This window comes from Pristiophorus japonicus, chromosome X, assembly GCF_044704955.1.
Source record: "Pristiophorus japonicus isolate sPriJap1 chromosome X, sPriJap1.hap1, whole genome shotgun sequence".
Classification (NCBI taxonomy): domain Eukaryota; kingdom Metazoa; phylum Chordata; class Chondrichthyes; family Pristiophoridae; genus Pristiophorus; species Pristiophorus japonicus.
Window position 1 is genome coordinate 39,852,822 of NC_092010.1, and position 15,215 is coordinate 39,868,036.

Here is a 15,215-nt window from a genome sequence, read left to right on the forward strand (position 1 = left end):
ATCACCCCCTGTGCTCACTGCCCCCGTGTCCTAACTCGCACCCAGTCCCACTCACCCATCACCCCCTGTGCTCACTGCCCCGTGTCCTAACTCGCACCGAGTCCCGCTCACCCATCACCCCCTGTGCTCACTGCCCCCTGTCCTAACTCACACCCAGTCCCACTCACCCATCACCCCCTGTGCTCACTGCCCCCGTGTCCTAACTCGCACCCAGTCCCACTCACCCATCACCCCCTGTGCTCACTGCCCCGTGTCCTAACTCGCACCGAGTCCCACTCACCCATCACCCCCTGTGCTCACTGCCCCCGTGTCCGAACTCGCACCGAGTCCCGCTCACCCATCACCCTCTGTGCTCACTGCCCCGTGTCCTAACTCGCACCGAGTCCCGCTCACCCATCACCCCCTGTGCTCACTGCCCCGTGTCCTAACTCGCACCGAGTCCCGCTCACCCATCACCCGCTGTGCTCACTGACCCGTGTCCTAACTCACACCGAGTCCCACTCACCCATCACCCCCTGTGCTCACTGACCCGTGTCCTAACTCGCACCAAGTCCCACTCACCCATCACCCCCTGTGCTCACTGCCCCCGTGTCCTAACTCACACCCAGTCCCACTCACCCATCACCCCCTGTGCTCACTGCCCCGTGTCCTAACTCGCACCGAGTCCCACTCACCCATCACCCCCTGTGCTCACTGCCCCCGTGTCCTAACTCGCACCCAGTCCCACTCACCCATCACCCCCTGTGCTCACTGCCCCGTGTCCTAACTCGCACCGAGTCCCGCTCACCCATCACCCCCTGTGCTCACTGCCCCCTGTCCTAACTCACACCCAGTCCCACTCACCCATCACCCCCTGTGCTCACTGCCCCCGTGTCCTAACTCGCACCCAGTCCCACTCACCCATCACCCCCTGTGCTCACTGCCCCGTGTCCTAACTCGCACCGAGTCCCACTCACCCATCACCCCCTGTGCTCACTGCCCCCGTGTCCGAACTCGCACCGAGTCCCGCTCACCCATCACCCTCTGTGCTCACTGCCCCGTGTCCTAACTCGCACCGAGTCCCGCTCACCCATCACCCCCTGTGCTCACTGCCCCGTGTCCTAACTCGCACCGAGTCCCGCTCACCCATCACCCCCTGTGCTCACTGCCCCCGTGTCCTAACTCGCATCGAGTCCTGCTCACCCATCACCCCCTGTGCTCACTGCCCCGTGTCCTAACTCGCACCGAGTCCCGCTCACCCATCACCCCCTGTGCTCGCTGACCTACATTGGCTCCCGGTCCGGCAACGCCTCGATTTCAAAATTCTCCATCCATGTTTACAAATCCCTCCATGGCCCTCGCCCACTCTGTAACCCTCTCCAGCCCCCTGCACCTCTCCCTATCTCTGTAACCTCCAGCCCCTACACCCCTCCCTATCTCTGTAACCTCCTCCAGCCCCTACACCCCTCCCTATCTCTGTAACCTCCAGCCTCCTATACCCCTCCCTATCTCTGTAACCCCCTCCAGCCCCTACACCCCTCCCTATCTCTGTAATCTCCTCCAGCCCCTACACCCCTCCCTATCTTTGTAACCTCCTCCAGCCCCTACACCCCTCCCTATCTCTGTAACCCCCTCCAGCCCCTACACCCCTCCCTATCTCTGTAACCTCCTCCAGCCCCTACACCCCTCCCTATCTCTGTAACCTCCGGCCCCTACCCCCGTCCCTATCTCTGTAACCCCCTCCAGCCCCTACACCCCTCCCTATCTCTGTAACCTCCTCCAGCCCCAAGTTTGCCATTGACACAGAGATGGGTGGCATTGTAAGCAGTGTCAACAGAAGCATTCGAAATGTATAAGATTATGAGGGGGCTCGACAAGGTGGATGCAGAGAGGATGTTCCCACTGATGGGGGAGACTAGAACTAGGGGGCATGGTCTTAGAATAAGGGGCCGCCCATTTAAAACTGAGATGAGGAGGAATTTCTTCTCTCAGAGGGTTGTAAATCTGTGGAATTCTCTGCCCCAGAGAGCTGTGGAGGCTGGGACATTGAATATATTTAAGGCGGGAGATAGACAGATGTTTGAGCGATAAGGGAGTGAAGGGTTATGGGGAGCGGGCGGGGAAGTGGAGCTGAGTCCATGATCAGATCAGCCATGATCGTATTAAATGGCGGAGCAGGCTCGAGGGGCCGAATGGCCGACTCCTGCTCCTATTTCTTATGTTCTTATGCAAGCATGAAATTACAAAGAGATATTAATAGATGAAGCGCTGGAACAAGTGTGGGCCCTTTATCGTATACTCAGGAAGCCCGATGGATGTCATTGAGCGATGTTCAGTCTGTGTAATACCCCGTACGCTCAGTGCCTGGCGAGGGGAAAGATTTCTCACATTTCCTCTTGTTTTGTCTTTCTCCGTCCCGGGACAGCGGAGGTTCAGAGCGAGATCGAGAGGATATTTGAGCTGGCAAAGACGCTCCAATTGGTGATCTTAGACGCAGACACCATAAACCATCCGTCGCAGCTCGCCAAAACCTCACTGGCGCCCATCATTGTGTACGTCAAAGTGTCATCACCAAAGGTCTGTCACTTCTGTGTGTGTGTGTGAGAGGGTGCGCGAGTGAGAGCGTGTGCGAGTGAGAGGGTGTGAGAGAGAGTGTGAGAGAGAGAGTGTGAGAGAGAGACTGAGACAGAGAGTGAGAGAGAGAGAGTGTGCGAGTGAGAGTATGTGCGAGTGAGAGAGTGTGAGAGAGAGAGTGTGAGAGAGAGACTGAGACAGAGAGTGAGAGAGAGTGTGTGTGAGAGTGTGTGAGAGAGTGTGTGAGAGAGTGTGTGAGAGAGTGTGTGAGAGAGTGTGTGAGAGAGTGTGTGAGAGAGGGTGTGAGAGAGGGTGTGAGAGAGGGTGTGAGAGAGGGTGTGAGAGAGGGTGTGAGAGAGAGAGAGTGAGAGAGAGTGTGAGAGAGAGAGAGTGAGAGGGTGTGTGAGAGGGTGTGTGTGTGAGAGAGTGTGTGAGAGAGAGTGTGAGAGAGTGAGTGTGTGAAAGTGTGTGTGAGAGTGTGTGTGAGAGAGAGTGAGAGAGTGTGTGAGAGAGTGTGTGAGAGAGGGTGTGAGAGAGGGTGTGAGAGAGGGTGTGAGAGAGGGTGTGAGAGAGGGTGTGAGAGAGAGAGAGTGAGAGAGAGTGTGAGAGAGAGAGAGTGAGAGGGTGTGTGAGAGGGTGTGTGTGTGAGAGAGTGTGTGAGAGAGAGTGTGAGAGAGTGAGTGTGTGAAAGTGTGTGTGAGAGTGTGTGTGAGAGAGAGTGAGAGAGTGTGTGAGAGAGTGTGTGAGAGAGTGTGTGAGAGAGTGTGTGAGAGAGTGTGTGAGAGAGTGTGTGAGAGAGGGTGTGAGAGAGGGTGTGAGAGAGGGTGTGAGAGAGGGTGTGAGAGAGAGAGAGTGAGAGGGTGTGTGAGAGAGGGTGTGAGAGAGAGAGAGTGAGAGTGAGAGGGTGTGTGAGAGGGTGTGTGAGAGAGTGTGTGAGAGAGTGTGTGAGAGAGTGTGTGAGAGAGTGTGTGAGAGAGGGTGTGAGAGAGGGTGTGAGAGAGGGTGTGAGAGAGGGTGTGAGAGAGGGTGTGAGAGAGAGAGAGTGAGAGGGTGTGTGAGAGAGAGAGTGAGAGGGTGTGAGAGAGAGTGTGTGAGAGAGAGTGTGAGAGAGGATGTGAGAGAGGGTGTGAGAGAGGGTGTGAGAGAGAGAGAGTGAGAGGGTGTGTGAGAGGGTGTGTGAGAGAGGGTGTGAGAAGGTGTGTGAGAGAGAGAGTGAGAGTGAGAGAGTGTGTGAGAGAGGGTGTGAGAGAGGGTGTGTGAGAGGGTGTGAGAGAGGGTGTGAGAGAGGGTGTGAGAGAGGGTGTGAGAGAGGGTGTGTGAGAGAGAGAGTGAGAGGGTGTGTGAGAGGGTGTGTGAGAGAGGGTGTGAGAGAGGGTGTGAGAGAGAGAGAGTGAGAGTGAGAGGGTGTGTGAGAGAGGGTGTGAGAGAGGGTGTGAGAGAGGGTGTGAGAGAGGGTGTGAGAGAGGGTGTGAGAGAGGGTGTGAGAGAGAGAGAGTGAGAGTGAGAGGGTGTGTGAGAGAGGGTGTGAGAGAGTGTGTGAGAGAGGGTGTGAGAGAGGGTGTGAGAGAGGGTGTGAGAGAGGGTGTGAGAGAGGGTGTGAGAGAGAGAGAGAGTGAGAGGGTGTGTGAGAGAGGGTGTGAGAGAGGGTGTGAGAGAGTGAGAGTGAGAGGGTGTGTGAGAGAGGGTGTGAGAGAGGGTGTGAGAGAGGGTGTGAGAGAGGGTGTGAGAGAGGGTGTGAGAGAGAGAGAGTGAGAGTGAGAGGGTGTGTGAGAGAGGGTGTGAGAGAGTGTGTGAGAGAGGGTGTGAGAGAGGGTGTGAGAGAGGGTGTGAGAGAGGGTGTGAGAGAGGGTGTGAGAGAGAGTGAGAGTGAGAGGGTGTGTGAGAGAGGGTGTGAGAGAGGGTGTGAGAGAGTGAGAGTGAGAGGGTGTGTGAGAGAGGGTGTGAGAGAGGGTGTGAGAGAGGGTGTGAGAGAGGGTGTGAGAGAGGGTGTGAGAGAGGGTGTGAGAGAGAGAGAGTGAGAGTGAGAGGGTGTGTGAGAGAGGGTGTGAGAGAGGGTGTGAGAGAGAGAGAGTGAGAGTGAGAGAGTGTGTGAGAGAGGGTGTGAGTGTGTGTGAGAGAGGGTGTGAGCGAGAGTGTGTGTGTGTGTGATCGAGGGCCTCCTCCCACCTCCCCCTCTCCCCTCTCTCCATCCCCCCTCCCCACATTAGTCGGCCTGGGATACCCCCCCCCCCCCAGTGCTCTCTCTCCCTCACTCACTCACCGCCCTCTCTCTCCCCCACAGGTGCTGCAGAGGTTGGTCAAGTCCCGAGGGAAATCCCAGAGCAAACATCTCAACGTCCAGCTAATGGCGGCGGACAAGCTGGCACAGTGCCCGCCCGTGAGTCTCGTCTCCGCGGTTACCGTACGCAGCCCCTCCCCCCCGACCCGCCCCGCCCCGCGCTGCCGTGGGACACCGCGCTCGTCCTCAATTGCCCCCGCGGTCAGAGTTTGAGGGAGTGAAGGGTTATGGGGAGCGGGCGGGGAAGTGGAGCTGAGTCCATGATCGGATCAGCCATGGTCGTATTAAATGGCGGAGCAGGCTCGAGGGGCCGAATGGCCGACTCCTGCTCCTGTTTCTTATGTTGATCATTCAGTGAGTCTGAAAGTTGTGGGTTCCACAGACTGTCATCCTGGCCGACGCTCCCTCAGTACTGCCCCTCCGACAGTGCGGCGCTCCCTCAGTACTGCCCCTCCGACAGTGCAGGGCTCCCTCAGTACTGCCCCTCCGACAGTGCGGCACTCCCTCAGTACTGCCCCTCCGACAGTGCGGCTCTCCCTCAGTACTGCCCCTCCGACAGTGCGGCACTCCCTCAGTACCGCCCCTCCGACAGTGCGGCACTCCCTCAGTACTGCCCCTCCGACAGTGCGGCGCTCCCTCAGTACCGCCCCTCCGACAGTGCGGCACTCCCTCAGTACCGCCCCTCCGACAGTGCGGCGCTCCCTCAGTACCGCCCCTCCGACAGTGCGGCGCTCCCTCAGTACCGCCCCTCCGACACTCCCTCAGTACCGCCCCTCCGACAGTGCGGCGCTCCCTCAGTACCGCCCCTCCGACAGTGCAGTGCTCCCTCAGTACCGCCCCTCCGACACTCCCTCAGTACCGCCCCTCCGACAGTGCGGCACTCCCTCAGTACCGCCCCTCCGACAGTGCGGCGCTCCCTCAGTACCGCCCCTCCGACAGCGCGGTGCAGCGCTCCCGCGCGTGGTGACGGTTCGGGACTGCCCTGACCTTTGACTCGTTGACCTTGCAGGAAATGTTTGACGTGATCTTGGACGAGAACCAGCTGGAGGACGCCTGCGAACATTTGGCGGAGTACCTGGAAGTCTATTGGAGAGCCACGCACTCAGCCATCAGTGTTCCGCTCAATCCTCTACTGGAGCCCAGTCTAATGACAGGACCCTCCGCAGTGTCCAGTGTACAGGTAAACGTACCAACCTTCTCCCTGGCACAGTCCAGAGCCCTCGCCCCGACACAACGCCCCCTCACCCCCTCCGCACCTCGCCTCACCAGCAAAGAAACCACTCTTTGAAAGTGTCGCCATGTCGGGAAACGCAGCAGCCAATTTGCGCACAGCAAGCTCCCACAAACAGGCAACCTGATCAATGAACCTGATCATCTGGGTGTTTTTTTTTAGCGACGTTGGTCGAGTGATAAATATTGGCCCCCAGGACACCGAGGAGAACTCCCCCTGCTCTTCTTCGAAAGCCCCTCCCATCTGCTGTCTCATAAGAACATAAGAAATAGGAGCAGGAGTCGGCCATTCGGCCCCTCGAGCCTGCTCCGCCATTTAATACAATCATGGCTGATCCGATCATGGACTCAGCTCCACTTCCCCGCCCGCTCCCCATAACCCTTCACTCCCTTATCGCTCAAAAATCTGTCTATCTCCACCTTAAATATATTCAATGTCCCAGCCTCCACAGCTCTCTGGGGCAGAGAATTCCACAGATTTACAACCCTCTGAGAGAAGAAATTCCTCCTCATCTCAGTTTTAAATGGGCGGCCCCTTATTCTAAGACCATGCCCCCTAGTTCTAGTCTCCCCCATCAGTGGAAACATCCTCTCTGCATCCACCTTGTCGAGCCCCCCTCATTATCTTATACATCTCGATAAGATCACCTCTCATTCTTCTGAATTCCAATGAGTAGAGGCCCAACCTACTCAACCTTTCCTCATAAGTCAACCCCCTCATCCCCGGAATCAACCGAGTGAACCTTCTCTGAATAGCCTCCAATGCAAGTATATCCTTCCTTAAAGAGCTGGCTGGGGAGTCTAGAACCAGGGGTCACAGTCTCAGGATAAGGAGTCGGCCATTTAGGACTGAGATGAGGAGGAATTTCTTCACTCAAAGTATTATGCTCATAATAAAGGATGAAACTGAGTACTGTACACAATGAGTAAGTGTGACCTTTGCTGTTTTAAGTGAACTCGAGATTACAGGTACCTCATGGGTGGCCTGCTTATATACAGTGCTCCCAAGTGATGCTAGGATCCCTTGGGATGCCAACAGGTAGGCCCTCTGGTGAGGGTGAGATACAGGTTGCCAAGGGTTACATACATAACTCAGAGGGGGGTGAATCTCTGGAATTCTCTGCCCCAGAGGGCTGTGGAGGCTCAGTCGTTGAGTATATTCAAGGCTGGGATCGAGAGATTTTTCAATATAAGGGATATGGGGATCGGGCGGGAAAGTGGAGTTGAGGTCGAAGATCAGCCGTGATCTTATTGAATGGCGGAACAAGCTCGAGGGGCCGAATGGACCTCCTCCTGTTCCTAATGTAACAGGCTCGAGGGGCCGAATGGACCTCCTCCTGTTCCTAATGTAACAAACTCGAGGGGCCGAATGGACCTCCTCCTGTTCCTAATGTAACAGGCTCGAGGGGCCGAATGGCTGACTCCTGCTCCTAATGTAACAGGCTCGAGGGGCCGAATGGCTGACTCCTGCTCCTAATGTAACAGGCTCGAGGGGCCGAATGGCTGACTCCTGCTCCTAATGTAACAGGCTCGAGGGGCTGAATGGCCGACTCCTGCTCCTAATGTAACAGGCTCGAGGGGCCGAATGGCTGACTCCTGCTCCTAATGTAACAGGCTCGAGGGGCTGAACGGCCTCCTCCTGTTCCTAATGTAACAGGCTCGAGGGGCCGAATGGCTGACTCCTGCTCCTAATGTAACAGGCTCGAGGGGCTGAACGGCCTCCTCCTGTTCCTAATGTAACAGGCTCGAGGGGCTGAATGGCCTCCTCCTGTTCCTAATGTAACAGGCTCGAGGGGCTGAATGGCCTCCTCCTGATCCTAATGTAACAGGCTCGAGGGGCTGAACGGCCTCCTCCTGTCCCTAATGTAACAGGCTCGAGGGGCCGAATGGCCTCCTCCTGTTCCTAATGTAACAGGCTCGAGGGGCTGAACGGCCTCCTCCTGTTCCTAATGTATCAGGCTCGAGGGGCTGAACGGCCTCCTCCTGATCCTAATGTAACAGGCTCGAGGGGCTGAACGGCCTCCTCCTGTTCCTAATGTAACAGGCTCGAGGGGCCGAATGGCTGACTCCTGCTCCTAATGTAACAGGCTCGAGGGGCTGAACGCCCTCCTCCTGTTCCTAATGTAACAGGCTCGAGGGGCCGAATGGCCCCCTCCTGTTCCTAATGTAACAGGCTCGAGGGGCTGAACGGCCTCCTCCTGTTCCTAATGTAACAGGCTCGAGGGGCTGAACGGCCTCCTCCTGGTCCTATTTCTCACGATGCTGTCTTCTCCTGGTGCAGGAGCAGGCCATGACCCACCATGACCGGGGAGCTGACCAGTCCTCGCTGGAACAGGAGAGCCCCATGCAGTCGGATGAAGCCAGCGAGGGCTCCAGGAAGGAGTGGGAACCACCGCCCCCACAACATCACCACCACCATCGGCGCCACCGTCGGCCTGACGACCCGCACTCGGGGGCCTACCAGGACCTGTACAAGCCTCACCGTAACCATGGCAGCGGCCTACACAGCACCAATGGCCACGATTCCCAGGACCGGCTCCTCGACCGCGAGTCCGAGCTCAACCACAACGAGAGAAACCGGCAACGCAACAGGCCGTGGCCCCGAGACAGCTACTGAGGGTCCGTGACCCCCCATTACCCCCTTCCCTCCTCCATTCCCCCCTCGTCCCACCCCACCATTACCCCTCCATCTCTCCCCCACTCCGAGACAGCTACTGAGGGTCCGTGACCCCCCATTACCCCCTTCCCTCCTCCATTCCCCCCTCGTCCCACCCCACCATTACCCCTCCATCTCTCCCCCGCTCCGAGACAGCTACTGAGGGTCCGTGACCCCCCATTACCCCCTTCCCTCCTCCATTCCCCCCTCGTCCCACCCCACCATTACCCCTCCATCTCTCCCCCACTCCGAGACAGCTACTGAGGGTCCGTGACCCCCCATTACCCCCTTCCCTCCTCCATTCCCCCCTCGTCCCACCCCACCATTACCCCTCCATCTCTCCCCCACTCCGAGACAGCTACTGAGGGTCCGTGACCCCCCATTACCCCCCTCCCTCCTCCATTCCCCCCTCGTCCCACCCCACCATTACCCCTCCATCTCTCCCCCACTCCGAGACAGCTACTGAGGGTCCGTGACCCCCCATTACCCCCTTCCCTCCTCCATTCCCCCCTCGTCCCACCCCACCATTACCCCTCCATCTCTCCCCCACTCCGAGACAGCTACTGAGGGTCCGTGACCCCCCATTACCCCCCTCCCTCCTCCATTCCCCCCTCCTTCCACCCGACCATTACCCCTCCATCTCTCCCCCACTCCGAGACAGCTACTGAGGGTCCGTGACCCCCCATTACCCCCCTCCCTCCTCCATTCCCCCCTCCTTCCACCCAACCATTACCCCTCCATCTCTCCCCCACTCCGAGACAGCTACTGAGGGTCCGTGACCCCCCATTACCCCCTTCCCTCCTCCATTCCCCCCTCGTCCCACCCCACCATTACCCCTCCATCTCTCCCCCACTCCGAGACAGCTACTGAGGGTCCGTGACCCCCCATTACCCCCCTCCCTCCTCCATTCCCCCCTCGTCCCACCCCACCATTACCCCTCCATCTCTCCCCCACTCCGAGACAGCTACTGAGGGTCCGTGACCCCCCATTACCCCCTTCCCTCCTCCATTCCCCCCTCGTCCCACCCCACCATTACCCCTCCATCTCTCCCCTGCTCCGAGACAGCTACTGAGGGTCCGTGACCCCCCATTACCCCCCTCCCTCCTCCATTCCCCCCTCCTCCCATCCGACCATTACCCCACTGTCTCCCCCATCTCTCTCCTCCCCACCCCCACCCCCGCCCCCCGGGACAGCTACTGAGGGCTCGTAACTCCCATTCTCCCCCCACCCCCAAACACACTCCCCCCATCTCTCCCTCCACCCGCCCCCCTCCCGATCGCACTCCCCCCATCTCTCCGCCCTCCCTCCCGATCACACTCCCCCCATCTCTCTCTCCGCCCCCCCCTCCCGATCACATTCCCCCCATCTCTCTCTCCGCCCCCCCCTCCCGATCACACTCCCCCCATCTCTCTCTCCGCCCCCCCCTCCCGATCACATTCCCCCCATCTCTCTCTCCGCCCCCCCCTCCCGATCACACTACCCCCATCTCTCTCTCCGCCCTTCCCCTCCCGATCACACTCCCCCCATCTCTCTCTCTGCCCTCCCCCTCCCGATCACACTCCCCCCATCTCTCTCTCCGCCCTCCCCCTCCCGATCACACTCCCCCCATCTCTCTCTCCGCCCTCCCCCTCCCGATCACACTCCCCCCATCTCTCTCTCCGCCCTCCCTCCCGATCACACTCCCCCCATCTCTCTCTCCGCCCTCCCCCTCCCGATCACACTCCCCCCTTCTCTCTCTCCGCCCTCCCCCTCCCGATCACACTCCCCCCATCTCTCTCTCCGCCCTCCCCCTCCCGATCACACTCCCCCCATCTCTCTCTCCGCCCTCCCCCTCCCGATCACACTCCCCCCATCTCTCTCTCCGCCCTCCCCCTCCCACTCCCCCCATCTCTCTCTCCGCCCTCCCCCTCCCACTCCCCCCATCTCTCTCTCCGCCCTCCCCCTCCCGATCACACTCCCCCCTTCTCTCTCTCCGCCCTCCCTCCTGATCACACTCCCCGCATCTTTACAGTTCACACAGCAATAAGTTTACCGAGCGTGTCAACAAGAGTGGGTCAGAGGCTGGGTATTCTGTGGCCAGTGTCTCACCTCCTGACTCCCCAAAGCCTTTCCACCATCGACAAGACACAAGGCAGGAGTGTGAGGGAACACTCCCCACTTGCCTGGATGAGTTGCAGCTCCAACAAACACTCGAGAAGCTCGACACCATCCAGGACAAAGCAGGCCGCTCGATGGGCCACGCTCCCCACCACCTCCAACACTCACTCCCTCCACCACCTCCAACACTCACTCCCTCCACCACCTCCAACACTCACTCCCTCCACCACCTTCAACACTCACTCCCTCCACCACCTCCAACACTCACTCCCTCCACCACCTCCAACACTCACTCCCTCCACCACCTCCAACACTCACTCCCTCCACCACCTCCAACACTCACTCCCTCCACCACCTCCAACACTCACTCCCTCCACCACCTCCAACACTCACTCCCTCCACCACCTCCAACACTCACTCCCTCCACCACCTCCAACACTCACTCCCTCCACCACCTCCAACACTCACTCCCTCCACCACCGGCGCACCGTGGCTGCAGTGTGCACCGTCTACAAGATGCACCGCGGCAACTCGCCAAGGCTTCTTCGGCAGCACCTCCCAAACCCGCCACCTCTACCCGCCTCGAGGGACAAGGGCAGCAGGCGCGTGGGAACACCACCCCCTCCACTCGTTCCCCCGCCCCGATTTGGTGGAGGGGGTTCACGCATGAGCTGTTGCTTCCGTTGGCGCTGGGTCAGAGTTGCTGGAGCTCTCGGAACCGAGGTCGCCCTGGGACCACACGGCGTGTTCGAGAAGGACAGACTCGCTGGGCTGAGCGGTCTCCTCCTGTCCCACACTGGCCGAACGCGGGAAGGGTCCAGGCTGGAGCGGTGAGAGCGGGCAATAAACAACGGCCAATGTCTCCCCCCAGAACCGACAATCGAAGAGAATAAAGAAATCGCGCTTCACGTGTTTATACACACACACACACACGTGTGCGCCCGCGCGCGTCAACTCAGCGTGTAAACCACGGGGCGCGTTTTACCGAGCAGATGCATGTGGTAACCAGCCGGTTGAAACCTCTTGAAAATTCGTCACAAGAACGACCTCCGTTGGTCGAGGACCCACCGCTTACGGGAAACGAAAGTGAGAGAGACACTCGCCGTTATATAGTGCATTTCACCACCTCAGGACGTCCCGAAAGGCACTTTCCAGCCAATCAACTGCTTGGTTTTTTTGGGGGGGAAATGCAAGTGCGCCCACTGTTGTAATGTGGGAAACGCGGCAGCTCAGTTTGTGCGCACAGCAAGCTCCCACACACAGCGACGATAAGTGACCCAGATCATCTGCTTTTTTTTTTAGTGATGTTGGTTGAGGGATCAATATCGGAGCCCCAGGACATCGGGGAGATCTCCCCCACTCTTCTTCCAAATGCCGGCGGTGCGATCTTTTACCCGACAGGGCAGACGGGTCCTTGGTTTAACGTCTCGTCCTGAAATTGGCCCCTCCGACAGTGCGGGGCTCCCTCAGTACTGCCCCTCCGGCAGTGCGGGGCTCCCTCAGTACTGCCCCTCCGGCAGTGCGGGGCTCCCTCAGTACTGCCCCTCCGACAGTGCGGCGCTCCCTCAGTACCGCCCCTCCGACAGTGCGGCGCTCCCTCAGTACTGCCCCTCCGACAGTGCACCGCTCCCTCAGTACCGCCCCTCCGACAGTGCGGGGCTCCCTCAGTACTGCCCCTCCGACAGTCGCTCCCTCAGTACAGCCCCTCCGACAGTGCGGCACTCCTTCAGTACTGCCCCTCCGACAGTCGCTCCCTCAGTACTGCCCCTCCGACAGTCGCTCACTCAGTACCGCCCCTCCGACATGCAGCACTCCCTCCGTACTTCCCCTCCGACAGTGTGGCACTCCCTCAGTACTGCCCCTCCGACAGTGCAGCGCTCCCTCAGTACCGCCCCTCCGACAGTGCGGCGCTCCCTCAGTACCGCCCCTCCGACAGTGCGGTGCTCCCTCAGTACTGCCTCTCCGACAGTGCGGTGCTCCCTCAGTACTGCCCCTCCGACAGTGCGGTGCTCCCTCAGTACTGCCCCTCCGACAGTGCGGCGCTCCCTCAGTACCGCCCCTCCGACAGTGCGGCGCTCCCTCAGTACCGCCCCTCCGACAGTGCGGCGCTCCCTCAGTACCGCCCCTCCGACAGTGCGGCGCTCCCTCAGTACCGCCCCTCCGACAGTGCGGCGCTCCCTCAGTACTGCCCCTCCGACAGTGCGGCGCTCCGTCAGTACCGCCCCTCCGACAGTGCGGTGCTCCCTCAGTACTGCCCCTCCGACAGTGCGGCTTGGGATTATGGGCCTCGAGTCTTTGGAGTGAGCGCTCAAACCCACGACCTTGTGACGCAGGCGAGAGGGAGAGAGAGTGCTCGCCACTGACTCACAACCGAGATGATGGTGGGGTCGGGGGGGTAATAAGTATTGCTGGGGGGTAAACCCCCCTTTGTAAGTTTAGCATCTAACACACAACTTTTTTGATCTGGGAGGGAGGGAGCGGGGAAGGGAGGGGTTAAACGCATGTCTGATGTTATTCAGGTCCCCTATGCAAGAGCAATGTTGCATGCAACAAGATAGTTTATACTGTATAAGCTCTATATATATATAAATATATATATATTAAAAAAATGATAAACTACAAACTCACTCAGTCTCTCTCTGTGCTTCACTTTGGCAGCTGTCATGGTTTGACGTATCCCAGGACCGTTGAACATAAGAAATAGGAGCAGGAGTCGGCCATTCGGCCCCTCGAGCCTGCTCCGCCATTTAATACGACCATGGCTGATCCGATCATGGACTCAGCTCCACTTCCCCGCCCGCTCCCCATAACCCTTCACTCCCTTATCGCTCAAAAATCTGTCTATCTCCACCTTAAATATATTCAATGTCCCAGCCTCCACAGCTCTCTGGGGCAGAGAATTCCACAGATTTACAACCCTCTGAGAGAAGAAATTCCTCCTCATCTCAGTTTTAAATGGGCGGCCCCTTATTCTAAGACCATGCCCCCTAGTTCTAGTCTCCCCCATCAGTGGAAACATCCTCTCTGCATCCACCTTGTCGAGCCCCCCTCATAATCTTATACGTTTCGATAAGATCACCTCTCATTCTTCTGAACTCCAATGAGTAGAGGCCCAACCTGTTCAACCTTTCCTCATAAGTCAACCCCCTCATCTCCGGAATCAACTGAGTGAACCTTCTCTGAACAGCCTCCAAAGCAAGTATATCCCTCCTTAAATACGGAGACCAAAACTGCATGCAGTACTCCAGGTGTGGCCTCACCAATACCCTGTATAACTGTACGAGGAGTTTGCAAAGATTGCCCCAAACGGAGGAGATTGACTAGACCAATCGGTCACTGATACACTTGGTGGACTCTAGTTGTTGTGATCTGGAACGCGGGGCCTGAAAATCTTCCCCAATCGAATATCGGGGAAGACCGAAGCCATTGTTCTCGGTCCCCGCCACAAACTGCGTTCCCCAGCCCCCGACTCCCTCCCTCTCCCCAACTCCTGTCTGAGGCTGAACCAGACTGTTCGCCACCTCGGTGTTATATCTGACCCTGAAATGAGCTTCCGGCCACATATCCCGCAGCGTAACTCAAACCCGCCTGTTTCCACCCTCCGTAACATCGCCCGTCTCCGCCCCCTGCCTCAGCTCATCCGCTGCTGAAACCCTCATCCGAGCCCCCGTTACCTCCAGACTTGACTATTGCAACGCATTTCCTGGCCGGCCTCCCACATTCTACCCGACGTAAACTACAGGTGATCCAAAACTCGGCTGAACCCTGTGTCCTAACTCGAATCAAGTTCCACTCACCCATCACCCCCTGTGCTCACTGCCTCCATGTCCTAACTCGCACCGAGTCCCGCTCACCCATCACCCCCTGTGCTCACTGCCCCCGTGTCCTAACTCGCACCCAGTCCCGCTCACCCATCACCCCCTGTGCTCACTAACCCCGTGTCCTAACTCACACCCAGTCCCGCTCACCCATCACCCGCTGTGCTCGCTGCCCCGTGTCCTAACTCGCACCGAGTCCCACTCACCCATCACCCCCTGTGCTCACTGCCCCGTGTCCTAACTCACACCCAGTCCCACTCACCCATCACCCCCTGTGCTCACTGCCCCGTGTCCTAACTCACACCGAGTGCCGCTCACCCATCACCCCCTGTGCTCACTGACCCCGTGTCCTAACTCACACCCAGTCCCGCTCACCCATCACCCGCTGTGCTCGCTGCCCCGTGTCCTAACTCGCACCGAGTCCCACTCACCCATCACCCCCTGTGCTCACTGCCCCGTGTCCTAACTCACACCCAGTCCCACTCACCCATCACCCCCTGTGCTCACTGACCTACATTGGCTCCCGGTTAAGCAACGCCTTGATTTCAAAATTCTCATCCTTGTTTACAAATCACTCTATGGC

At 58.7% G+C, this 15,215-nt stretch overlaps 1 protein-coding gene across 1 annotated transcript in view; it reads left to right on the forward strand.

Annotated features, from left to right (window-relative positions):
- LOC139240909 (voltage-dependent L-type calcium channel subunit beta-3-like) overlaps nucleotides 1-8,678 on the forward strand; it is a 31,643-nt gene extending 22,965 nt beyond the window's left edge. Inside the window, exons 10-13 of the mRNA XM_070869416.1 lie at nucleotides 2,405-2,556; nucleotides 4,835-4,930; nucleotides 5,841-6,011; nucleotides 8,346-8,678. Of these exons, the coding sequence (XP_070725517.1) occupies nucleotides 2,405-2,556; nucleotides 4,835-4,930; nucleotides 5,841-6,011; nucleotides 8,346-8,678 (752 nt within the window). The remainder of the gene's footprint in view (nucleotides 1-2,404; nucleotides 2,557-4,834; nucleotides 4,931-5,840; nucleotides 6,012-8,345) is intronic.
- The last annotated feature ends 6,537 nt before the right edge of the window (nucleotides 8,679-15,215 follow it).